At 38.7% G+C, this 26,430-nt stretch overlaps 1 protein-coding gene across 1 annotated transcript in view; it reads left to right on the forward strand.

Moving 5' to 3' along the window:
* The window catches only part of AP3M1 (adaptor related protein complex 3 subunit mu 1), a 64,357-nt gene that overhangs the window by 8,964 nt on the left and 28,963 nt on the right, over positions 1-26,430 (forward strand). Inside the window, exons 2-6 of the mRNA XM_053692151.1 lie at positions 693-968; positions 3,329-3,500; positions 8,244-8,381; positions 11,338-11,423; positions 14,612-14,745. Coding sequence (XP_053548126.1) covers positions 696-968; positions 3,329-3,500; positions 8,244-8,381; positions 11,338-11,423; positions 14,612-14,745 — 803 coding nt within the window. The 5' untranslated portion in view covers positions 693-695. The remainder of the gene's footprint in view (positions 1-692; positions 969-3,328; positions 3,501-8,243; positions 8,382-11,337; positions 11,424-14,611; positions 14,746-26,430) is intronic.

Consider the following 26,430-nt stretch of genomic DNA (forward strand, 5'->3'; position numbering starts at 1 on the left):
AACTATATTGGTTATGCAAAACTGGTGAATGGGTAATAAAGGGATTATCTATCTTTTTAAACAATAACAATTTTGGGGTAGACTGTCCCTTTAAACAACTTTCCAATTTACCTCCATTAACAAAATGTGCACAGTCTTTTTATATTTCCACTTTTTGAGTCACCAGCTCCTACTGAGCATGTGCAAGAATTCACAGCATATACGTATATGCATTTGTGATTGGCTGATGGCTGTCACATAATACAGGGGGACTGGAAATAGATATAACTTACATTTGTCAGAAAAAAATCTACTCATTTGAATTTCAGACTAATTGCTATTGCATTGTCTTTTTATTATGCATTTGCTGATTATGCAAATCTACTCTATTTAGTGGTCCTTTAAACCTCAATAAAAAAATAATATATATATTTCTTCATTCAAGGACAGCACTCGCTGGATTTAGATAAAATATTAGTTATTTAATATGTGGTAACGTTTCAGGGTTCGCAGACCCCTTCCTCAGACCAAATATATATATTGAAATGTTTCATTATGCATAACTAAACATGCTTGAATAAATGTGTGTAAGTTATAGCTATGCAGTTTTTGATTGGAGTTACTTCTAACAATGCAGTGTTTTGAGAATATTTCCTTCTTTTTGTTGTATTGTTATTTATTTTTTGTTTATTTTGTTTATTTATTTTTTACAGAAAATGATTCACAGCCTTTTTCTCATTAATGGTGCTGGTGATATCTTCCTGGAAAAGCACTGGAAGAGCGTGGTAAGCCGTTCAGTCTGTGACTACTTCTTTGAGGCACAACATAAAGCAGCAGATGTTGAGAATGTTCCGCCTGTTATCCCCACACCTCACCACTACCTCATCAGCATATATCGCGAGAAGATGTTCTTTATCGCAGTCATCCAATCTGAGGTGACCCCATTGTTTGTCATTGAGTTCCTGCATCGGGTGGCTGACACATTCCAGGTTGGTATCTAAAACAGGGCTCAACAAACCCAGGAGCCAGGGAGCCACTGGCTCCTAGAATTTTACCCCTGGCTCCTAACCTTTTAGGTTATTCTCCATATATCTATATACAAATACCACTGTCTGGCTCCTAAAAGTGTGCCTGACCCCTGATCTAAAAGATAATCTTACAATTTGGCTCAGAGAGTGTCACCTGCTCAGATTTGTTTTAGGATAACAATCACATAAGGTAAAAAATAATATATACATTTATAATCTGTACACATCATAATCTTTGTGATAATAAAACTTATTTTTCTGAGGTTCATTGTGCTTTTTGGTACCTTTTGAGGTTGTAGTGGAAATCAAGCAAATGACTGTATTGTCAGTACCTGTGCTGGTCAAAATGGTACTTAGAGTTAGATTAAAGGGCCAGTCAACCCAAAAAATGTTCAAACGTATTTAGATATTGTTTGCAACAATTAGTACTGCAAACAGTATCCCAATGTTGATAGAATTATGTAGTGAAAGTTAAATTTCTTACAATTTCACCTTCGGCTGTTTTGATGGCCGCCTGAGCCCTCCACCCCTGACGTCATCCTGAGTTTGTACACATCGTCCACTAAATGAAAACTAATCGATTCTGTGTGTCCCCGCGATATGCGCATGTGCAATGCGCCGTTTATGCTGAAAGGTGCTTTTTCAGTAAGGAACTAAAAACAACCACTCAGTATCATAGCGGTTCTTGAATGCAGCGGACCAGTGTGTGCATTCAATGTAATGCAATGCACACACTGGTCCGCCGCATTCAAAAACATAAACGGCGTATGCGCAAATCCCGGGGACGCGCAAAATCGATTAGTTTCATTTAGTGGACGATGTGTACAAGCTTAGGATGACGTCAGGGGTGGGGGGCTCAGGCGGCCATCTCAAAACGGCCGAAGGTGAACTTGTAAGTAATTTAACTTTCACAACATAATTCTATAATCATTGGGATACTGTTTGCAGTACTAATCGTTGCAAACAATATCTATACGTTTGAACATTTTTTGGGTTGACTGGCCCTTTAAGGGTATATATTGATTAAAATTATCTATATGTTCAGAGAAGTTTTTTATTTTTTACAAAGTCCTGGTGCATGGCGTTGCCTCTGTGTTTAATTGAAAAAAAAAAAAAAACCTGTAACAAAGTAGAGCTGTTTATTTTTTGATGAGTATGTTTAATTAAAGGGACAGTGTACTGTAAAATTCCACTTCCACTTGTATTTCCACTGACTTGTGTATACCCGCAGCTGAATATAAAATGTTAGGACAAAAATGCTACTTTGGGTTTATTTTTGTATAACAAATAGCTGATTTTGTTCTTTGATAACAAAACAAATTTAAATGGGCTGAGAGATCTCCTTATTTTCTCACTTTCTATTCTTTTTATTATCTTTGTCTGTATACCAAAGCCCAATACTTATAGATAGCAATTGAAAATTAAAGGGACAGTTTAATTTTTTTTTTTCTCCTTTCATTTGTTCCCAATGATCTATTTTGCCTGCTGAAGTGTATAAAATTGTTTACAAATAGCTCCTTAGCCTTTATATTGACATTTGAAATAGCTGTTTTAGCCTGTAGTATCCCTGCTTATACAGAAATTTTCTATACCTAGGTATAGGCTATTGAGAAACGGAAGAAATTACGCTCACAGTGGGAGATGAAACAGAAAAAGCTCTAAAATGTTAATTTTCAATAGTTCTTTCTAAGTATTGTACAGAGACAAAGATAAGAAAGGGAAGCATTTAAATTATAAGATAACGAGATCTGATCTGTACATTTTATACTCTGCAGCTGGTAAAACAAGTCATGGAGAACACAATAAACCATTTTACAGTGAACTGTCCCTTTAACATTTTATCATTTATTTATCACCGAGAGTTTAATTTCTTCTGCTGGTTACATGTACACAGCTTTCCTATAACCAATACAATACAAAGTATTGAATTTCAGTATAGGTGGGATACCACAGGGGAAAAACAGCTATTTAAAATGCCAAAATAAATGTAAAGGGGCTATTTGTAAAAAATGTAATATACTCCAGCAGGTAAAATGGTTTGAACAAATTAAAGGGGAGAACATTTTTACAGCATACCATCTCTTTAACATTAATCTCTTGGTTGCTAAAGAGGGCTAATACTCATTGTAAAGCACAGAGCTCCGGCCCTCTGTATCAGCCAAGGTGTTAATACATAGAACATTACAAAACTGATTCGCTATGACATTTTACATTTTGCACTGTTTTCAGCCAAGCTATTTTGATCAACGCTGACATTTCAATAGTGAATTGTGCTTATCCCATACTATTTAATTAGTTCTCTGTGGCTTTGCTTTTGCCAGGATTATTTTGGCGAGTGCTCTGAATCATTTTTGAAAGATAACGTGGTCATTGTTTATGAGCTGCTGGAAGAGATGTTGGACAATGGATTCCCTCTGGCAACAGAATCTAACATATTAAAGGAACTCATTAAGCCACCGACAATCCTGAGATCAGTGGTTAACTCACTCACAGGTCAGAAATATCCTAACTGTAGGACAGTGTTACATTTTTTGGGTAGCCTTCTGCATTAATTAATCTTATATCTTTCAGGATTTTATTTGCTGCACTCAAAGTAAAATGTTCTTTATCTAAGCCTAAGAGCATATTGGTATGGCTGTTATTTACAAAATAGTAAAAATGCTTTAAACTTAAAGGGACAGTCAACAAAATTGTTATTGTTTAAAAAGATAGATAGCACCTTTTACTACCCATTCCCCAGCTTTGCACAACCACCATTGTTATATTAATATACTTTATAATATTTAAACCTCTAAATTTCTACCTGTTTCTAAGCCACTAGAGACAGCCTCTTATCACATGTTTTTTTATTAGCTTTTCACAACAAGAGACTGCTAGTTCACATTTGCCATATAGATAACATTGTGCTCTCTCCCGTGAAGTTGTGCACAACACAGCACAAATTGGCTAAAATGCAAGTCAATAGATAATAATCACGTGATAAGGGGGCAGTCTGCAGATGCTTAGATACAAGGTAATCACAGAAGTAAAAAGTATATTAAAGGGACATTCTACACCAGAATTTTTATTGTTTTAAAAGATAGATAATCCCTTTATTACCCATTTCCCAGTTTTGCATAACCAACGCAGTTATATTAATATACTTTTAACCTCTGTGATTATCTTGTATCTAAGCCTCTGCAAACTGCCCCTTTTTCAGTTCTTTTGACAGACTTGCAGTCTAGCCAATCAGTGCCTGCTCCCAGATTACTTCACGTGCACGAGCACAGTGTTATCTATATGAAATATGTGAACTAACACCCTCTAGTGGTGAAAAACTGTTAAAATGCAATCTGAAAGAGGTGGGCTTCAAGGTCTAAGAAATTATCATATGAACCTCCTAGGTTAAGCTTTCAACTAAGAATACCAAGAGAACAAAGCAAAATTGGTGATAAAAGTAAATTGGAAAATTGTTTAAAATTACATGCTCTATCTGAATCATGAAATTTTATTTTGGCCTAGACTGTCCCTTTAATATAAGTGTTGGTTATGGAAACCTGGGGAATGGTTAATTAAAGGGATTATCTTTTTTTTTTTTTTTTTTTTTTTTTAATAATAAATTCAAATTTAGAAGTTGACTGTCCCTTTCATATGTTTTTACTTTTTGTATACGCATAAGGAAAGTCCTTAGTGCTACACAATATGAACACAGTTAAATTATCAACTGTATACTGTTGTGTGACCTTGTTTGTACTGTACTCTGAATAATCTGTAGTACGATTATCCAGGAGCTAATATTCAAAACTTTACCGCTCATGGGAGATATTCTAAGGGCATGGCCATTAAAAAAATAATAATGTAGAAACACAAATTTAACTTAAGACATGTTTATGTTGCTATGTAGTGTTTTTTTATGTGAAACAGTGACTCCTACATTACAATATAAAATAAGATACTCTTGGTATCTTTATTTTAAAAGCAAGAATGTAAGTTTAGATGCCGGCCCATTTTTAGTTAACAACCTGGGTTGTTCTTGCTGATTGGTCGATAAATTCACCCACCAATAAACAAGTGCGGTCTAGTGTTCTGAACCAAAAATTGTCTGGCTCCTTAGCTTAGATGCCTTCTTTTTCAAATAAAGATAGCAAGAGAACGAAAAAAATAGATAATAGGAGTAAATTAGAAAGTTGCTTAAAATTGCATGCTCTATCTGAATCACAAAATAAAAAATTGGGTTCAGTGTCCCTTTAACCAATATACAGTCTATGTCATATAATAAGTGTTGGCTTTACATAGGGTAATACATCTTACATAGGGTTGATTGGCTTTGATACCATTTATACTGTTTCCATAAATCAAGCCTGTAAAAATGTACATTTAGAAATGGTTTGCAGAGGCTCATTACCATGTGTACCTTATAGTGGTAACAAAATGAATAAAACATTTATATAAGGCAATAATGTAGAACACCAGTTAATTATTCTTCTGTCAGACTATTATTTATTCAAAACGTTTCGGGTTTCTGATAACTTTGTATAGTCATTTTCAGCGTTGTCTTCTGCATCACGCTTATTTTTCTCCGGTTTTATTGAATTTGAACAATACAGATACTTACAACACCTTCCCTAGTACAAACAAAGTGTGCATGATAGGAATGCAGCCCTCTCTTACAGCCAGAGTTCAGGTCTTATCAAGATAGAGTGCGTAAACTGGAAATATTTTACAGTGAAAAGAAAAGGTTAAAGGTAAGAAGTGACTCAGCAGGACACATCTGAAGACACCTGTAGTCTTGTGTTCCACGTGGCAACAGAGTATAGTGAGCCCTGCACTGTGACGTGTACATTTTACAAATAAATCTGCTACTCACACTTGTGCTATATAGGCCAACAATCTGGTCTGCATTTTATATAAATTATTTCTCTGATGTCTATGCAGAGATATCCTCAGAATAAATAATTATATAGTGCCAGATTACAAGTAAAGTGCTAATTTAACGTGCACCTGTGAAGGGGCAAATTCGTCCGTTTATGGGTGCACGTTTAAATAACCGTCATTACCGGTTAACATGAGCTTGCAGTAGTACTTTGTGCTAGGAAAATTAACCAGAGGTCAGACTTTAATTAAACTTGCATGATTCGGATAGAGCATGTAATTTTAAAACACTTTTAAAATCACTTCTATTTTCAAATGTGCTTTGTTTTTTTGGTATCCATTGTTGAAAATGAATATGCACATACCCTACACTAGTGGGAGCTAGCTGGTGATTGGTGCCTGCATACATTTGTCTCTTGTGATTGGCTAACTAGATGTGTTCAGCTGGCTGCCAGTAGTGCAATTATGTTCCTTCAGAAAAAGATAAAAAGAGAATGAAGCAAATTTGATAATAAAAGTACATTTGAAAGTTGTTAAAAATTGTAAGTTCTATCAGAATTAGGTAATAAAAATGTAGAGTTTCTTGTCCCTTTAATTCCGCCCCCCCTAATAAAATATGTGAGCATCTTTATTTTATTAGAAAATAACTTCACAAAGCAGTTATTATGGGTTAAAGTGAGCAGATGTTGGGTATTAGAAAAAAACAGCACTGAAAAGTGCCTTTACATAGCAGTCTATAGGGAACTGTGTGCTCCCAGTAAATATATGCTTATATAAATATATATTTATGTGTTAATATGTGTATATACACATATAAACACATACATTTATATGTATATATTCATATATATTTCAACTTTGCTGCCCATCGCTGCACGACTTACCCACTTTGGTGCGCTAGGTTCTGTGCTGTGGCTATCCCTTTGGAGCCTATGGAAGCGCACTCTTGTGAGTGCAAAGCTTCTATTCAATGTAAACGCGAGATCACTTTCGCATTGCACTTAACTTCAAATACCAGCGCACATTTGGGTTCACTGGTATTACGAGTGGAGCGCAAATATTACGCTTGTGAAAGTGCAATTGTGCACTCCACTCGTAATCTAGCCCATAATGTTTTGACATATTTCAACCTAGATTCCATTTACACCTGTAGTTTACAAAATGTTAGTATTTAAAAAAAAAAAAAAAAAAAACTTTATTAAAACTGTTTATTTTTTGTTCTTACTATCTTGTAGTAAAGATTAAAGTTTGTATATGGTCTAGACCAGTGATGGGGAACCTTGGCACTCCAGATGTTTTAGAACTACATTTACCATGGTGCTTAGACTCTCTGAAGACCAGTCTAGCATCATGGGAAATGTAATGTAGTTCTGAAACATCTGGAGTGCCAAGTTTCGCCATCACTGGGCTACGCCTTTAGAATATGTAACCCTATTAAACTTTTTTGTTGTTTTGTACATGTGGTTGTATTGTATGTGAGCAAAGAGTTGCATGTCTCTCTGGCAATAAAATGGTTAAAGGGTTGTTCACATTGCAACGTCTCTATAAACTGCAAAAGCTAATTGTAAGACTTCTAATTGGAACATGATGACATAAGACATGTGCCTTTCATATCTGCTACCTATGTAATAAATCACAGCGAGAAAACCAAACGGCTATATTCTTCATGTAGGACAAAAATATATAACGTAAAACATAAACATGCAATATAATCTAACATATTCATATTAGGAATGTTTCATTAGTAACTGAACACACTTTCTTTTTGCATATTTTTCCCTTCTTTATGCCAATGACAAGCAAATACTAGATAAAATACAAGCACCAACAGTAGCAATTATAATGCACAAAAATAAAAGAAAACAGACTGAACTTTGAAAGAAGAAAGACAGTGACAGATTTTTTTTGGCCATCTTGAGAGGCCGTAAGTAAATCGACGCCACTGATTAGTTTAGCAAAAGCAAGAAATAAGTATCCTTGGGCAGACAAATATATATGAAACTTAGAAGACGGACATATTTTTTAGGAGATCAGAAGTAATAGAAATATATACATAGGCAGAGTAATGGAGTTAGAAGTGGAATTTTTAGAGCTATTAGCTCTAGGGATTTGTGCAGTTCTGTAGTAACCACCAAAGGGAAGTGAAGCAGATACTCTCCCGTTTATCAGAGAAAAAAGTATTTCATCAATAATCCTTTGTATCAGTTTTAAAGTGTGTACATCGTATCATGCAATCGGCTCTGTCACAGCAACATTTGTATACTGCATATGTAGGCTTCTAGCGGAACAAAAAACACCGGTATTATTACAAACTCATATGTTCAAAATTAGACTGCACCTTAGGTTGTATCAATATAGTATTTCTTTTCTTTTCTTAATTTATAGGAAGCAGCAACATGGGTGAGACGCTACCCACCGGGCAACTCTCCAACATCCCCTGGAGGAGGGCAGGGGTCAAGTACACTAATAATGAAGCATATTTTGATGTCATAGAAGAAGTTGATGCAATTATTGATAAATCGGGTGAGAATGTGAAAATGTCTACAAGATTAATACTTTATATTGTTGCACGGAAGGAATTTACTTTTATTGTTAATTTTGCTTAATTCTCCTTATATCCTTTGTTGAAGGGGCAGCACTGTACTACTGGGAACTAGTAGAACACATTTGGTGAACCAATAGCAAGAGGGATATATGGGCAGCCACCAATAAGCAACTAGCTCTCAGTAGTGCATTGGTGTCCCTAAGTCTACCTAGGTATGTTTTTCAACAAAGGATAGATAGAAAAGGAATACAATTATTTAATAGACGTAAATTGGAAAATTATACATTGTACATTTAGCCACCAATCAGCAAGTGTTACCCAGGTGCTGAAGCAAAAATGGGCCGGCTCCTAAGCTTACATTCCTACTTTCTAAATAAAGATACCAAAAGAACAAAGAAAATTTGATAATAGGAGTAAATCAGAAAGTTGCTTAAAATTGCATGCTCTATCTGAATTATGAAAGAAAAAAATTGAGTTTCATATACCTTTAACTCTGTAGTTTTCCCACTACCCACAGAGGCTGGACAGATCCTGCTGGATCCAAAACCCTTACAACATTTCACATAGTAGTTGCTTGATTAGTGAATATATACTATATGGTCACAAGTATGTGCAGACCCCTACTAATTATTGAGTTCAAGTGTTTCAGACACACCCATTGCAGCACATAGCCTTGAAATCTCTATAGACAAACATTGGCTGTACAGTGGGTTGTATAGAAGAGCTCAGTGACTTTAAACGTGGTACTGTCATAGGATGCGACCTTTGTCAGTTTGTGAAATTTCTGTCCTACTAGATCTGCTCTGGTCAACTGTAAGTGCTAGTAGTGTGAAGTGGAAGCTTCTAGTAGCAAAATCAGCTCAGACACAAAGTGGTAGACCACCCAAACTCACAGAGCGTGTTCCCAGAGTGCTGAAGTTTGTAGTGCATAAAAGTCATCTGCTATCGGCTATCATCTGTTGCATCACTACAGAGTTCCAAACTGTCTCTAGAAGCAAAATTAGCACAAGAACTGAGAGATTCATGAAATGGGTGTCCATGGCCGGGCAGCTGTACACAAGCCTCACGTCAACATGCACTGTGCCAAGTATCAGATTGAGTTGTGTAAAGCACTCTGCCCCTGGAATCTGGAGCAGTGGAAATGTTCTCTGGAGTGATGAATTATTCTTCAGTATCTGGAAGTCTGATGAAAGAATCTGGGTGTGGAGAATGCAAGGATTACGCTACCTACCGGACTGTAGAGTTTGGTGGAGGAGGGATAAGGGGTTTGGGGCTGCTTTTCAAGATTTGGACTTGGCGTTCTAATGAAGGTTTATATTAATGCTTTAGGATTCAAGACTTTTAGACAATTGGGTGCTTCCAACTTTGTGACAACAGTTTGGGGAATGCCCTTTCCTGTTCCAGCATGACTGTGCCCCTGTGCACAAAGCGAGGTCCATGATGACATGGCTTGGTGAGTTTGCTGTGGAGATCCCTGACCTCAACCCCAGTGAACATCTTTGTGATGAATCAAAACACTGATTGTGAGCCAGACCTTCTTGTCCTAACATCCATGTCTGGCCTCACAAATACTCTTTTGGCTGAATGGGCACATATTCCCACAGACAAACCCCAAAATCTTATAGAAAACCTTCCTATAAGAGTGGTGGCTGCTATAGCCGCAAAGGCTGGAGGGCTTTATATTATTGAACATGGTTTGGAATGGGCTAATAAGCTCATATAGGTAAGATGGTCAGGTGTCCACATACTTTTGTTCATATAGTGTATATTGTAATTATGTTTTATTTTCCCTTCTTAAACATTTTACAAGGAGATTAACATTTGAGTTTAATGTCCATTTATAGGGACACTCAAGTCAAAATTAAACGTTCATGAATCAGACCGAGCATGCAATTTTAAACAACTTTCCAATTTACTTGCATTAACAGGTGCACCGTCTTTTTATATTTACACCTTTTGTGTCACCAACTCCTACTGAGCATGTGCAAGAATTCACAGAATATATGTATATGCATTTGTGATTGGCTGATGGCTGTCACATGATGCAGTCGGAGTTGAAGTAGACATAACTGAAATTTGTCCTAATAAAATATACTACTCTGACTAAGTGCTATTGCACTGTCTTGTTATCATGGATTTGTTGATTATGCAAATCTACTGTGTTTACTGGTCCTTTAAAGGACCAGTCAACACAGTAGATTTGCATAATCAACAAATGCAAGATAACAAGACAATGCAATAGCACTTAGTCTGAACTTCAAATAAGTAGTAGATTTTTTTTCTGACAGTTTAAAAAGTTATGTCTTTTTCCACTCCCCCTGTACCATGTGACCGCCATCAGCCAATCACAAATGCATACACGTACCATGTGACAGCCATCAGCCATTCACAAATGCATACACACTTATTGCACATGCTCAGTAGGAGCTGGTGACTCAAAAAGTATAAATATAAAGACTGTGCACATTTTGTTAATGAAAGTAAATTGGAAAGTTGTTTAAAATGGCATGCTCTATCTGAATAATGAAAGTTTAATTTTGATTGAGTGTCCCTTTTAAGTTAGTTCACTTTTTAATAGTTAGGATTAGTGTTTAAAAAAATATTAAAAATAGAGACAGCTGCATCCAGATTTTTATGCTTATTTATTTGTTGCATTTAAATTAAGGTTTTAAAATGTATTAGAGATTTTATTTGTAAAAAGGACATTTATGTACTGAGAAAATAAAAATATGGTTGTGTGGCAAGTCACTATTGAGATCTGCTAATCAGCCAGTGATCAGATGCACTTCCTGTTAGCTTCAACATTAATTTAAAAAACATTTTGTCCATAAAGAAGTATAACATGTTTAGAGTGCTGCTCTCTTTATATGCGTATAATGAATTACCTTACTGGACAATTTAACGTTTTTTCTAATATTTTTGTCTCTCCTGCAGGTTCTACTTTGTTTGCTGAGATCCAGGGTGTGGTAGACGCTTGTGTGAAACTGTCTGGAATGCCAGATCTCTCTCTCTCTTTCATGGTATCTTACAATTACAAATGTGATTCACTCACCCCATGGCACAAACCATTTCTTTTGTTGCATGCTAGAAAAGGTTCTCATTGGTGTAGGCACCATTTTCAGCAACCCCTCTTGTTGTTTCATGGGACAAGTGTTCTTGGACGTTGGGGAGAGTTTGCATAGAGAAACATTTGACAAAATCAGAAACCCCAATTAATGTAAATAGTGTAGCAGTTCTAAAGTGTTTAAATAACTTTATATATTATTTGTACTATAATACAAAAACAAGAGTAACCTTTGTTGGGGTGCAAGCGAACAAAAAATCCTACAAGCACATATGGGAGGTTCAGTGCCATCTGTCACCCTAAAGTGACATGAAACTCAAAATTAAACTTTTGTTATTCAATGAGAGCATGCAAATTGCTCCTATTATCAAATGTACTTTGTACTCTTAATATCCTTTGTTAAAGAGCATATCTAGGTAGTCTGAAGCACTATATGTCAGCAGTGTTTGCATCAATGTATATAAATGTTACAAAATATAAAACAGTATATATTACTATGGTCTCATTGGTAGCACTACTAAAGAAGTATCTAGATTCTCTTTTTGTAAGGTGTGCTAAACCAAACCTTGTGGATATATATATATAATGTCCAAGCTACTCCAATGGTCATCCGCCTGGGTGGATAAATATAGTAAATATTCCACAAAGCAAATGCACTCTCAGGACTTCTAGTTAAAGAAAATTCACAAATTTATTGGAACTTTTTCGGGGAAGTTCTCTCTAAATCATGAAATATATATTACACACACACACACACACACACATATATATATATATGATATAAAAAGTCTACACACCCCTGTTAAAATGTCAGGTTTCTGTGATGTAAAAAAATTAAACAAAGATAAATCATTGCAGAACTTTTTCCACCTTTACTGTGACCTATAAACTGTACAACTCAATTGAAAAACAAACTGAAATCTTTTAGGTAAAGGGAAATAAAAATAAAATAATATGGTTGCATAAGTGTGAACACCCTTTTATAACTGGGGATGTAGCTGTGTTGAGAATTAAGCAATCACATTCAAAATCTTGTTAAATAGGAGTCAGTACACACCTGTCATCATTTAAAGTACCTCTGATTAACCCCAAATAAAGTTCAGCTGCTCTAGTTGGTCTTTCCTGACATTTTGTTAGTCGCATCCTACAGCAAAAGCCATGGTCCGCAGAGAGCTTCTAAAACATCAGAGGGATCTCATTGTTAAAAGGTATCAGTCAGGAGAAGGGTACAAAAGAATTTCCAAGGCATTAGATATACCATGGAACACAGTGAAGACAGTCATCATCAAGTGAAGAAAATATGGTGCAACAGTGACATTACCAAGAACTGGATGTCCCTCCAAAATTGATGAAAAGACGAGAAGAAAACTGGTCTGGGAGACTACCAAGAGGCCTACAGCAACATTAAAGGAGCTGCAGGAATATCTGGCAAGTACTGGCTGTGTGGTACATGTGACAACAATCGCCCGTATTCTTCATATGTCTGGGCTATGGGGTAGAGTGGCAAAACAAAAAAAAACATCCAAGCCCGGCTAAATTTTGCAAAAACACATCTGAAGTTTCCCAAAAGCATGTTGCAAAAGGTGTTCTGGTCTTATGAAACCAAAGTTGAACTTTTTGGCCATAATTCCAAAAGATATGTTTGGCGCAAAAACAACACTGCATATAACCAAAAGAACACCATACCCACAGTGAAGCATGGTGATGGCAGCATCATGCTTTGGGGCTGTTTTTCTTCAGCTGGAACTGGGGCCTTAGTCAAGGTAGAGGGAATAATGAACAGTTCCAAATACCAGACAATATTGGCACAAAACCTTCAGGCTTTTGCTAGAAAGCTGAACATGAAGAGGAACGTCGTCTTTCAGCATGTCAACGACCCAAAGCATACAGCCAAATCAACAAAGGAATGGCTTCACCAGAAGAAGATTAAAGTTTTGGGATGGCCCAGGCAGAGCCCAGACCTGAATCCAATTTAAAATCTGTGGGGTTATCTTAAGTGGGCTGTGCACAGGAGATGCCCTCATATTCTGACAGATTTAGAGTGTTTTTGCAAAGAAGAGTGGGCAAATCTTGTCAAGTCAAAATGTGCCATGCTGAAAAACTCATACCCAAAAAGACTGAGTGCTGTAATAAAATCAATAGGTGCTTCAATAAAGTATTAGTTTAAGGGTGTTCACACTTATGCAACCATATTATTTTAGTTTATTTTAATTTCCCTTTACCTAAAAGATTTCAATTTGTTTTTCAATTGAGTTGTACAGTTTATAGGTCACATTAAAGGTGGAAAAAGTTCTGTAAGGATTTATCTTTGTCTCATTTTTTTACATCACAGAAACCTGACATTTTAACAGGGGTGTGTAGACTTTTTATATCCACTGTATATAAATATATAAATATAAATATATATAAATATATATACACATCACACACACACAAATATATTTCACACACACACACACACACACACACATATATATATTACACACACACACACATATATACATATATATATATATTTATATAAAACACACACATATATATATATATATATATATATATATATATATATATATATATATATTACACACACACACACATATACATATATATATATATATATATATATATATATATATATATATATATATATATATATATATATATATATATATATTACACACACACACATATATATATATATATATATATATATATATATATATATATTACACACACAATTTATATTTATATATATATATATATATATAAACACTTAAAGGGACATGAAACTTCTTATTTCATGATTTAGATAGAACATACAATTTTAAACAACTCCAATTTACTTTCAATTTACTTTCATGATGTATTTTGCTACATTTTCCTGTAAAGAGCACATGGCAGGCTTCACATGCCTAACACTGCCCCCCTCTCTCCCTGATTTGTAGTGTTCTTTCTAAAATGACTTCTCCAGTCTGGATTGGAAGTGATAGGTGGAGTTTGATTGCAGCAAATTCTAATTCTATTCTAATACCAATAACATTTTGCTGACCTGTTAATCTATTAAAAGACTGCATGAAATGTTGTATTTACAAGGTGTTTACTGTCCCTTTATATATGCAGGCTCACTTTCAGTTTTACCCACAGAACCCACGGCTATTGGATGATGTCAGCTTCCACCCTTGTGTCCGATTCAAGCGTTGGGAATCAGAACGTGTTTTGTCCTTTATTCCTCCGGATGGCAACTTTCGTCTCATGTCCTATCGTGTTAGCTCACAAAAGTAAGTGGTCAAGGCAGATTGTGTCAGTATAGCGTGCTCCCTGGTATGTTGTAATTACCTACTATAATAGCATTACTTTTCTAAGGTTCCTATCACTCTTGCACTTGTGCATATTCTACCTTACTTTGTTTTATATATAGCATGAAATTTTAGGCAACTTTCTAATTTACTCCTATTATCAATTTCTCCAACATTGGTGTGTCCGGTCCACGGCGTCATCCATTACTTGTGGGAATATTCTCTTCCCCAACAGGAAATGGCAAAGAGCACAGCAAAAGCTGTCCATATAGCCCCTCCTCAGGCTCCGCCCCCCAGTCATTCTCTTTGCAGCTCTGAACAAGTAGCATCTCCACGGAGATGGTGAAGAGTATGTGGTGTTTAATTGTAGTTTTTTATTCTGCTATCAAGAGTTTGTTATTTTAAAATAGTGCCGGTTTGTACTATTTACTCTAAAACAGAAAGGGATGAAGAGTTCTGTTTAAAAGAGGAGTATGATTTTAGCAGCAGTAACTAAAATCAATTGCTGTTCCCACGCAGGACTGTTGAGCCCAGAGAACTTCAGTTGGGGGGAACAGTTAGCAGACTTTTCTGCTCAAGGTATGACTAGTCCATTTTCTAACAAGACTGTGTAATGCTAGAAGACTGTCATTTTCCCTCTTGGGGATCGGTAAGCCATTTTCTTAGACTCCTAACAGAATGAAGGCTTATTATGGGCTATACACTGGTTGACACTCTTATGGGCTAAATCGATTGCTTTATTTAAGTTTTTTATGAAATCTAGAGGTGATTTATAAAACTTTTATTGTGGGGGAACGTTTTTAGGCGCCAGGCAGTTGTTTAGACACCTTTCCAGTCAGGAAGGGCCTTTCACTATAGTAGGCAGAGCCTCATTTTCACGCCATAATTGTGCAGTTTCTTTTGGATGCAGTGCATGCAGCTGCATGTGAGAGGGTCTGGTGATCATTGAAAACGTTCCTGGAAGGCTTAATTTGGTATTGTATAACTCCTAAGGACAGGTGAAGTCGCAGCAAACGCTGTGGCTGGGACTGTAGTGGGGTTAAAAATTGTTATTTGATTAAACGGTTAAAAGCTTGAAAATTGGGGTGCAATACTTTTAAGACATTAAGACACTGTGGTGAAAATTTGGTAAAGATTGGATATTTCCTTCATACTTTTTCACACATTCAGAAATAAAGTGTGCTCTGTTTAACATTTAAAGAGACAGTAACGGTTTTGTTTTAAAAGTTTTTTTTGCATTATTAGCCTGTTTAAGCCTGTCTAACATGTCTGTACCTTCAGATAGAACATGTTCTGTATGTATGGAGGCCAAGGTGGTCCCCCCTTCAAATGTATGTGATAATTGTGCCATAGCGTCCAGACAAAGTAAGGACAGTACTGTCACATTTAATAAGGTTGCCCAAGATGATTCCTCAAATGAAGGTAGTGGGGATAGTTCATCATCCTCTCCTTCTGTGTCAACACCAGTTATGCCCGCGCAGGTGACCCCTAGTAATCTAGCGCGCCAATGCTTGTTACTATGCAACAATTAACGGCAGTAATGGATAATTCCATAGCTAATATTTTATCCAAAATGCCAGCATTTCAGAGAAAGCGTGATTGCTCAGTTTTAAATACAGTGGAGCAAGATGGCGCTGACGATAGCTTATCTGTCATACCCTCACACCAGTCAGAAGTGGCAGTGAGGGAGGGTTTGTCGGAGGGAGAACTTTCAGATTCAGGAAGAATCTCTCAACAGGCAGAACCTGACGTTGTGACATTTAAATTAAAGTTAGAGCATCTCCACGCATTACTTAAGGAGGTGCTATCTACTCTGGATGATTGTGACTCTTTGGTCATTCCAGAAAAATTGTGCAAGATGGACAAATTTTTAGAGGTCCCGGTGCACCCTGATGCCTTCCCGATCCCTAAAAGGGTGGCGGACATAGTGAATAAGGAGTGGGAGAGACCAGGCATACCCTTTGTCCCACCTCCTATATTTAAGAAATTGTTCCCCATGGTCGACCCAAGGAAGGACACATGGCAGACAGTCCCTAAGGTTGAAGGGGCAGTTTCTACCCTAGCTAAGCGCACGACTATCCCCATTGAGGACAATTGTGCTTTCAAAGATCCTATGGATAAAAAATTGGAGGGTTTGCTTAAAAAGATTTTTGTGCAGCAAGGTTACCTCCTCCAACCAATTTTGTGCATTATTCCTGTCACTACGGCGGCGTGTTTCTGGTTCGATGAACTAGAAAAGTCGCTTAACATGGAGACTCCATATGAGGAAGTCATGGACAGAATTCACGCACTTAAGTTAGCTAATTCTTTTATTTTAGATGCCGCTTTGCAATTAGCGAGATTAGAGGCGAAAAATTCAGGGTTTGCAATTGTGGCGCGCAGAGCGCTCTGGCTAAAGTCTTGGTCGGCGGATGTATCTTCCAAGACAAAATTGCTTAATATCCCTTTCAAGGGTAAGACCCTTTTTGGGCCGGAATTGAAAGAAATTATTTCAGACATCACTGGGGGAAAGGGCCATGCCCTCCCACAGGATAGGCCTTTCAAGGCTAAGAATAAGTCCAATTTTCGTTCCTTTCGCAATTTCAGGAACGGACCGGCTTCTAACTCTGCAGCCTCTAGACAAGAGGGTAACGATTCCCAGGCTAAACCAGCTTGGAAACCAATGCAAGGCTGGAACAAGGGTAAACAGGCCAAGAAGCCTGCTGCTGCTACCAAGACAGCATGAAGGGGTAGCCCCCGATCCGGGACCGGATCTAGTAGGGGGCAGACTCTCTCTCTTTGCTCAGGCTTGGGCAAGAGATGTTCCGGATCCCTGGGCACTAGAAATAGTCTCTCAGGGTTATCTTCTAGAATTCAAGGAACTACCCCCAAGGGGAAGGTTCCACATGTCTCACTTATCTTCAAACCAAATAAAGAGACAGGCATTCTTACATTGTGTAGAAGACCTGTTAAAGATGGGAGTGATACACTCAGTTCCAGCTGTGGAACAAGGTCAGGGGTTTTACTCAAACCTGTTTGTAGTTCCCAAAAAAGAGTGAACTTTCAGACCAATTCTGGATTTAAAAATTCTAAACAAATTTCTCAGAGTTCCATCGTTCAAAATGGAAACCATTCGAACAATTTTACCTACAATCCAGGAGGGTCAATATATGACTACCGTGGATTTAAAGGATGCGTACCTACATATTCCTATCCACAAAGATCATCATCAGTTCCTAAGGTTCGCCTTTCTGGACAAACATTATCAGTTCGTGGCTCTTCCATTCGGTTTAGCCACTGCTCCCAGAATTTTCACAAAGGTGCTAGGGTCCCTTCTGGCGGTTCTAAGACCGAGGGGCATTGCAGTGGCACCTTATCTAGACGACATTCTAATTCAAGCGTCGTCTCTTTCCAAGGCAAAGGCTCATACAGACATTGTTCTAGCCTTTCTCAGATCTCACGGGTGGAAAGTGAACGTAGAAAAGAGTTCCCTGTCTCCGTCAACAAGAGTTCCCTTTTTGGGAACAATAATAGATTCTTTAGAAATGAAGATCTTCCTGACAGAAGTCAGAAAGTCAAAGCTTCTAAACGCTTGTCAAGTTCTTCACTCTATTCTGCAGCCTTCCATAGCTCAGTGCATGGAAGTAGTAGGGTTGATGGTTGCAGCAATGGACATAGTTCCTTTTGCTCGAATTCATCTAAGACCATTACAACTGTGCATGCTCAATCAGTGGAATGGGGACTATGCAGACTTGTCTCCAAAGATTCAAGTAGACCAGATGACCAGAGACTCACTCCGTTGGTGGTTGACCCAGGATCACCTGTCTCAGAGAATGAGTTTCGGCAGACCGGAGTGGGTCATTGTCACGACCGACGCCAGTCTATTAGGCTGGGGCGCGGTCTGGGATTCCCTGAAAGCTCAGGGTCTATGGTCTCGGGAAGAGTCTCTTCTCCCGAAAAACATCCTGGAACTGAGAGCGATATTCAATGCTCTCCAGGCTTGGCCTCAACTAGCGAAGGCCGGATTCATAAGATTCCAGTCAGACAACATGACGACTGTAGCTTACATCAACCATCAGGGAGGAACAAAGAGTTCCTTGGCGATGAGAGAGGTATCCAAGATCCTCAAATGGGCGGAGGATCACTCCTGCCATCTATCTGCAATCCACATCCCAGGGGTAGACAACTGGGAGGCGGATTATCTGAGTCGTCAGACTTTCCATCCGGGGGAGTGGGAACTCCACTCGGAGGTATTTGCCCAGTTGACTCAATTATGGGGCATTCCAGACATGGATCTGATGGCGTCTCGTCAGAACTTCAAGGTTCCTTGCTACAGGTCCAGATCCAGGGATCCCAAGGCGACTCTAGTGGATGCATTAGTGGCGCCTTGGTCGTTCAACCTAGCTTATGTGTTTCCACCGTTCCCTCTCCTTCCCAGGCTCGTAGCCAGGATCAAACAGGAGAAGGCCTCGGTGATTCTGATAGCCCCTGCGTGGCCACGCAGGACTTGGTATGCAGACCTGGTGAATATGTCATCGGCTCCACCATGGAAGCTACCTTTGAGACAGGATCTTCTAGTACAAGGTCCATTCGAACATCCAACTCTAGTCTCTCTGCAGCTGACTGCTTGGAAATTGAACGCTTGATTTTATCCAAGCGTGGGTTTTCAAATTCAGTGATAGATACTCTGGTACAAGCCAGAAAACCTGTGACTAGAAAGATTTACCATAAAATATGGAAAAAATATATCTGTTGGTGTGAATCCAAGGGATTCTCCTGGAGTAAGATTAAAGTTCCTAAGATCCTCTCTTTTCTCCAAGAAGGTTTGGATAAGGGATTGTCAGCGAGTTCTCTAAAAGGACAGATTTCTGCTTTATCTGTCTTGTTACACAAACGACTGGCAGCTGTGCCAGATGTACAAGCTTTTGTACAGGCTTTGGTTAGAATCAAGCCTGTTTACAGGCCCATGACTCCTCCTTGGAGTCTAAATTTAGTTCTTTCAGTTCTTCAAGGGGTTCCGTTTCAACCTTTGCATTCCATAGATATTAAGTTACTATCTTGGAAAGTTCTGTTTTTGGTTGCTATTTCTTCTGCTAGAAGAGTTTCTGAATTATCTGCTTTGCAGTGTAATCCACCCTATCTGGTGTTCCATTCAGATAAGGTCGTTTTGCGTACTAAGCCTGGTTTTCTTCCAACAGGAATATTAACCAGGAAATAGTTGTTCCTTCTCTGTGTCCGAATCCAGTTTCAAAGAAGGAACGTTTGTTGCACAATTTAGATGTAGTTCGTGCTTTAAAGTTCTATTTAGAAGCAACTAAGGATTTTAGACAAACCTCATCTTTGTTTGTCGTTTACTCTGGTAAGAGGAGAGGACAAAAAGCTACTGCTACCTCTCTTTCTGGCTGAAAAGCATTATCCGATTGGCTTATGAGACTGCCGGACGGCAGCCTCCTGAACGAATCACAGCTCACTCCACTAGGGCCGTGGCTTCCACATGGGCCTTCAAGAACGAGGCTTCTGTTGATCAGATATGTAAGGCAGCGACTTGGTCTTCTCTGCACACTTTTGCCAAATTCTACAAATTTGATACTTTTGCTTCTTCGGAGGCTGTTTTTGGGAGAAAGGTTTTGCAAGCCGTGGTGCCTTCCGTTTAGGTAACCTGATTTGCTCCCTCCCTTCATCCGTGTCCTAAAGCTTTGGTATTGGTTCCCACAAGTAATGCATGACGCCGTGGACCGGACACACCAATGTTGGAGAAAACAGAATTTATGCTTACCTGATAAATTACTTTCTCCAACTGTGTGTCCGGTCCACGGCCCACCCTGGTTTTTTAATCAGGTTTGAAAAATTTCTTTCTCTATACACTACAGTCACCACGGCACCCTATAGTTTCTCCTTTTTTTCTCCTAACCGTCGGTCGAATGACTGGGGGGCGGAGCCTGAGGAGGGGCTATATGGACAGCTTTTGCTGTGCTCTTTGCCATTTCCTGTTGGAAGAGAATATTCCCACAAGTAATGGATGACGCCATGGACCGGACACACCGTTGGAGAAAGTAATTTATCAGGTAAGCATAAATTCTGTTTTTTCTTCGTTCTCTAGCTATCTTTATTTTTAAAAAAGGAAAATAAATCTTAGCAGCCAGCCCATTTTGGGTTAAGAACCATGGATAGTGCTTGCTTATTGGAGGCTAACATTTACCCACCAATAAGCAAGCATAACCCAGGTTCTCAACCAAAAATGGGCCGGCTCCTATGCATCACATTCCTGTTTTTTTAAATAAAGATAACAAGAGAACGAAGAAAATTTGATAATAGGAGTAAATTCGAATAAGTTGCTTAAAATTGCATGCTCTATCTGAATCATGAAAGAAAACATTTGGGTTTAGTGTCCCTTTAATTCTTCGTGGCATAGATTAAGCAAGGTGTTGGAAACATTCCTCAGAGATTTTGGTCCATATTGACATTATAGCATTACACGGTTGCTGCAGATTTGTCGGCTGCACATCCATGATGGGAACCTCCCGTTCCACCACATCCCAAAGGTGCTCTATTGGATTGAGATCTGGTGACTGTGGAGGTCATTGAAGAACAGTAAACTCATTGTCATGTTCAAGAAACCAGTTAGAGATGATTTGAGCTTTGTGACATGGTGCATTATCCTGCTGGAAGTAGCCATCAGTAGATGGGTACACTGTAGTCATAAAGGGATGGGCAAAGTCAGCAACAATACTCAGGTAGGCCGTGGCGTTTAAACGATGCTTAATTGGTACTAAGGGGTCCAAAGGGTGAAAGAAAATATCCCCCGCACCATTACACCACCACCAGCAGCCTGAACCGTTGATGCAAGGTAGGATGGATCCATGCTTTCATGTAGTTTACGCCAAATTCTGACCCTACCATCTGAATGTCGCAGCTGAAATCGAGACTCATCAGACCAGGCAACGTTTTTCCAATCTTCTACTGTCTAAATTTGGTGAGCCTGTGAGAATTGTAGCTTCAGTTTCCTGTTCTTAGCTGACAGGAGTGGCACCCAGTGTGGTCTTCTGCTGCTGTAGCCCATCTATTTCAAGGTTTGACGTGTTGTGCGTTCAGAGATGGTATTCTGCATACTTTGGTTGTAACAAGTGGTTATTTGAGTTACTATTGCCTTTCTATCATCTCGAACCAGTCTGCCTATAGTCCCTTGACCTCTGACATCAACAAGGCATTGTCGTCCACACAACTGCCGCTCACTGGATATTTTCTCTTTTTCAGACCATTCTCTGTAAACCCTAGAGATGGTTGTGCGTGAAAATCCCAGTAGATCAGCAGTTTTTGAGATACTCAGACCAGCTCATCTGGCACCAACAACCATGCCACGTTCAAAGTCACTTAAATCCCCTTCCCCATTCTGATGCTCAGTTTGATCTTCAGCAAGTCGTCCTCACCACATCTAGATGCCTAAATGCATTAAGTTGCTGCCATATGATTGGCTGATTAGCAATTTGTGTTACCAAGCAATTGAACATATATATATATATATATATTGAGAACTGGTAAGATGTCTTGAAAGCATGTTGTATATCCATAAGTAAAGCAATAAAGAGCAAGCTTGAAAGAAATATAGAGTTAATAGCTACAATGGGTCATTTTAAATGAGAATGTGAAAGAGTAGTTTTTCCAACTTACTTTTATTATCAATTTTGCTTCATTCTATTGGTATTCCTTTGTTGAAGGAGCAGCAATGCACTACTGTGAGCTAGCTGAACACATTGATAAGCACAAGGCACATATGCTACCACCCAGGTCCTGAGCCTACCTAGGTTTGATTTCCAACAAAGAATACCAAGAGAACTAAGCAAATTAGACAATAGAACTAAATTGGAAAGTTGCCTAAAGGGACATGAAACCCAAATGTTTTCTTTCATAAATTAGAAGAGCATGCAATTTTAAACAACTTTCTAATGTACTTATATTATCTAATTTGCTTCATTATCCTGATATCCTTTGATGAAAAGCATATCTAGATAGTCTCAGTAACTGCTGATTGGTGGCTGCACATAGATGCCTCGTGTGATTTGCAGACCCGTGTGCATTGCTATTTCTTCAACAAAGGATATCTAAAGAATGACGCAAATTAGATAATAGAATTGAATTGGAATGTTGTTTAAAATTGTATTCTCTACCTGAATCATGATAGAAAATGTTTGGGTTTACTGTCCCTTTAAAACTGTATTCACTATCTGAATCAATTGGGTTTCAAATCGCTTTTAGTGCATCACAAAAGATCAGTATACAAAATAAATGTTTTGAAAAGCATTTTAAACTATAATTTTGATAGCAAAATTTGCGTTGTTTTGCAGTAAAGTTTCATTTGAAAACTTCCTTTGGTCAATTGAGGACAGATAGAAATGAGCTCCTATAACGATCAAGCGATCATTGTAGAATGTTGCAGGGTTATGGTCCCAAATGCTACAGGATGTACTCAAGCTTATCTAGAGTCAGTGGAGATAGCACAGTTTTAGCCGTACATTGCAGGAAAAATACACTCCGTTTTTTGTTTTATACGCATAATATTGTGTTACTGTTGCGTCAACTGCACCCATATACAACAAAGTCCTTATTTCAGCAGTGATGGTGAATACAAACAGCACAGGCTAAATAATATATTTGCCGCAAAACGGTAACAACTATCACTCCTGGCGTGTGTGAAGGAGACCTGTTATTGTCATTTGTATTGTGTAACAAAACTTTATTTCTCCAACATTGGTGTGTCCGGTCCACGGCGTTATCCATTACTTGTGGGAAATGTTCTCCCCCACAGGGAAAGGCAAGGAGAGCACACAGCAAGAGCTGTCCATATAGCTCCCCCTCTGGCTCCGCCCCCCAGTCATTCTCCTTGCCGCTCTGAACAAGTAGCATCTACCACGGGGATGGCGAGGAGTTTGTGGTGTTAGTTGTAGTTTTTTATTCTTCTATCAAGAGTTTGTTTTTTTAAAATAGTGCTGGCTTGTACTATTTACTCTATAACAGAAAAGTGATGAAGATTTCTGTTTAAGAGGGCAATGATTTTAGCACAAGTAACTAAAATCCATTACTGTTACCACGCAGGACTGTTGAAACAAGAGAACTTCAGTTGGGGGTAACAGTTTGCAGACTCATCTGCTTCAGGTATGACTAGTCTCCTTCTAACAACACAGGCTAATGCTAGATGACAGTCATTTTTCCCCTCAGGGGAAACGGTAAGCCATTTTTCTTTCACCTCAGCAAAAAAGATAACAGGCTTCCCCTTTTTGTTTTTTATGCTGGTAGACACTGTTAGGGGCTAAATCGATTGGTTTTTATTACAATATTATACCATTTGAAATATTTTATAAGCTCACATACACTTGGGAACGTTTTTTATTGATCTGGCTTGTTTTAGACACCTAAATCTAGTCAGGAAGGCCCCTTCACTCTAGTGTGCTGAGGGAGGAAGCCTCATTTTGGCACTTCAGCTGTGCAGTTGAATTTCAAGGCAGTGCATGCAGATTCATGTGAGAGGGTCCTGTGGTTCAGAAAGTGACTCCAAAAGGCTTTTTTCTGTGAATGGTGACCCCACCCCTAAGGAAGGTAAAAAGCTGCAGCAAGGCTGTAGCTGGGATTGTGGTGTGTAAAAACAGTTAAATCCAACAATTAGCTCCGGTTTGCTTGTTTTAAGAGCTAGAGTCTCCATATTTGCTGTGCAATACTTTCTAAGCATTAAGACACTGGGGTCCAAATTTCAGAAAAATCGGATATTGCCTTCATAGTTTTTTGAACATTCAGAAATAAATGTGTCATTTTATTATTTAAAGAGACAGTAACGTTTTTGTTTAAAATCGTTTTTATTGCATTGTTTGCCTGCCTAAATCTGTTTAACATGTCTGTTCCATCAGATAACCTATGTTATGTGTGTATAGAGACAAATGTGGTTCCCCCTTCGAGTGTTTGTGATAATTGCGCCATAGCGTCCAAACAAAATCAGGACAGCTCTGTTATTTTTCATAATGTTGCCCAAGATGATTTATCTAATGAAGGTAGTGGGGATAGCTCTACATCCTCTCCTTCTGTGTCTACACCAGCTTTGCCCGCGCAGGCGACACCTAGCGCGCCAGTGCTTATTTCTATGCAACAATTATCAGCAGTAGTGGATAATTCTATAGCAAATCTTTTATCCAAACTGCCAGTTTTTCAGAGAAAGCGTGATTGTTCAGTTTTAAATACAGATAAAAAGGATGAACAATCAGACGCTGACGATGCCTTATTTATTTTACCCTCACATCAATCGGAATTGGCTGTGAGGGAAGGGCTGTCTGAGGGTGAAATTTCAGACTCAGGAAAAATTTCTCAACAGGCAGAACCTGATCTAGTGGCATTTAAGTTTAAGCTAGAACATCTCCGCGCTTTGCTTAAGGAGGTATTAGCTACTCTGGATGACTGTGATTCCATGGTAGTACCAGAGAAGTTGTGCAAATTGGACAAATTTTTAGAGGCCCCAGTGCACGACGCCGCTTTTCCAATACCTAAGAGGGTAGCGAACATAGTGGAAAAGGAGTGGGAGAAGCCAGGTGTACCCTTTGCCCCACCTCCTATATTTAAGAAAATGTTTCCCATAGTAGACCCTAGAAGGGACGCATGGCAAACGGTCCCGAAGGTTGAGGGAGCTGTTTCAACACTAGCGAAGCGCACAACTATTCCTATAGAAGACAGCTGCGCTTTCAAAGATCCTATGGATAAAAAATTGGAAGGATTGCTTAAAAAGATTTTTGTTCAGCAAGGGTTCATCCTTCAACCAGCTACGTGTGTTATTACTGTCACTTCAGCGGCGTCCTTTTGGTTCGAAGAACTAGAAAGGTCGCTCCAGAAAGAGACTTCCTATGAAGAAGTCATGGACAGAATTCACGCATTAAAGTTAGCTAATTCCTTTATATTGGATGCCGCCTTTCAAATAACGAAATTGGCAGCGAAAAACTCAGGTTTTGCTATAGTAGCGCGGAGGGCGATTTGGCTAAAATCCTGGTCGGCAGACGTGTCGTCCAAGACTAAGTTACTGAATATTCCTTTCAAGGTTAAGACCCTTTGTGGGCCGGAATTGAAGGAAATTATTTCAGACATCACTGGGGGTAAGGGCCATGCCCTCCCACAGGATAGGCCTTTTAAGGCTAAGAACAAGTCTAATTTTCGTTCCTTTCGCAATTTCAGGAACGGACCGGCTAATAACTCCACTGCCGCTACACAAGAAGGTAACGCGGCCCAGCCCAAACCCGCTTGGAAGCCCATGCAAGGCTGGAACAAGGGTAAACAAACCAAGAAACCTGCTGCTGCTACCAAGACAGCATGAAGGGGTAGCCCCCGATCCGGGACCGGATCTGGTAGGGGGCAGACTATCTCTCTTCGCTCAGGCTTGGGCAAGAGATGTTCTGGATCCCTGGGCACTAGAGATAGTTTCCAAGGGATACCTGTTAGAATTCAAGGGACTTCCTCCAAAGGGAAGGTTCCACCTGTCTCGCTTATCTTCAGACCAGATAAAGAAACAGGCATTCTTACATTGTGTAAGAGACCTATCAAAGATGGGAGTGATAAACCCAGTCCCCTCCGGGGAACAAGGTCTAGGGTTTTACTCAAACCTGTTTGTGGTTCCCAAAAAAGAGGGAACTTTCAGGCCAATTCTGGATTTAAAGATATTAA

This window comes from Bombina bombina, chromosome 9 (assembly GCF_027579735.1).
Source record: "Bombina bombina isolate aBomBom1 chromosome 9, aBomBom1.pri, whole genome shotgun sequence".
Taxonomy (NCBI): Eukaryota; Metazoa; Chordata; class Amphibia; order Anura; family Bombinatoridae; genus Bombina; species Bombina bombina.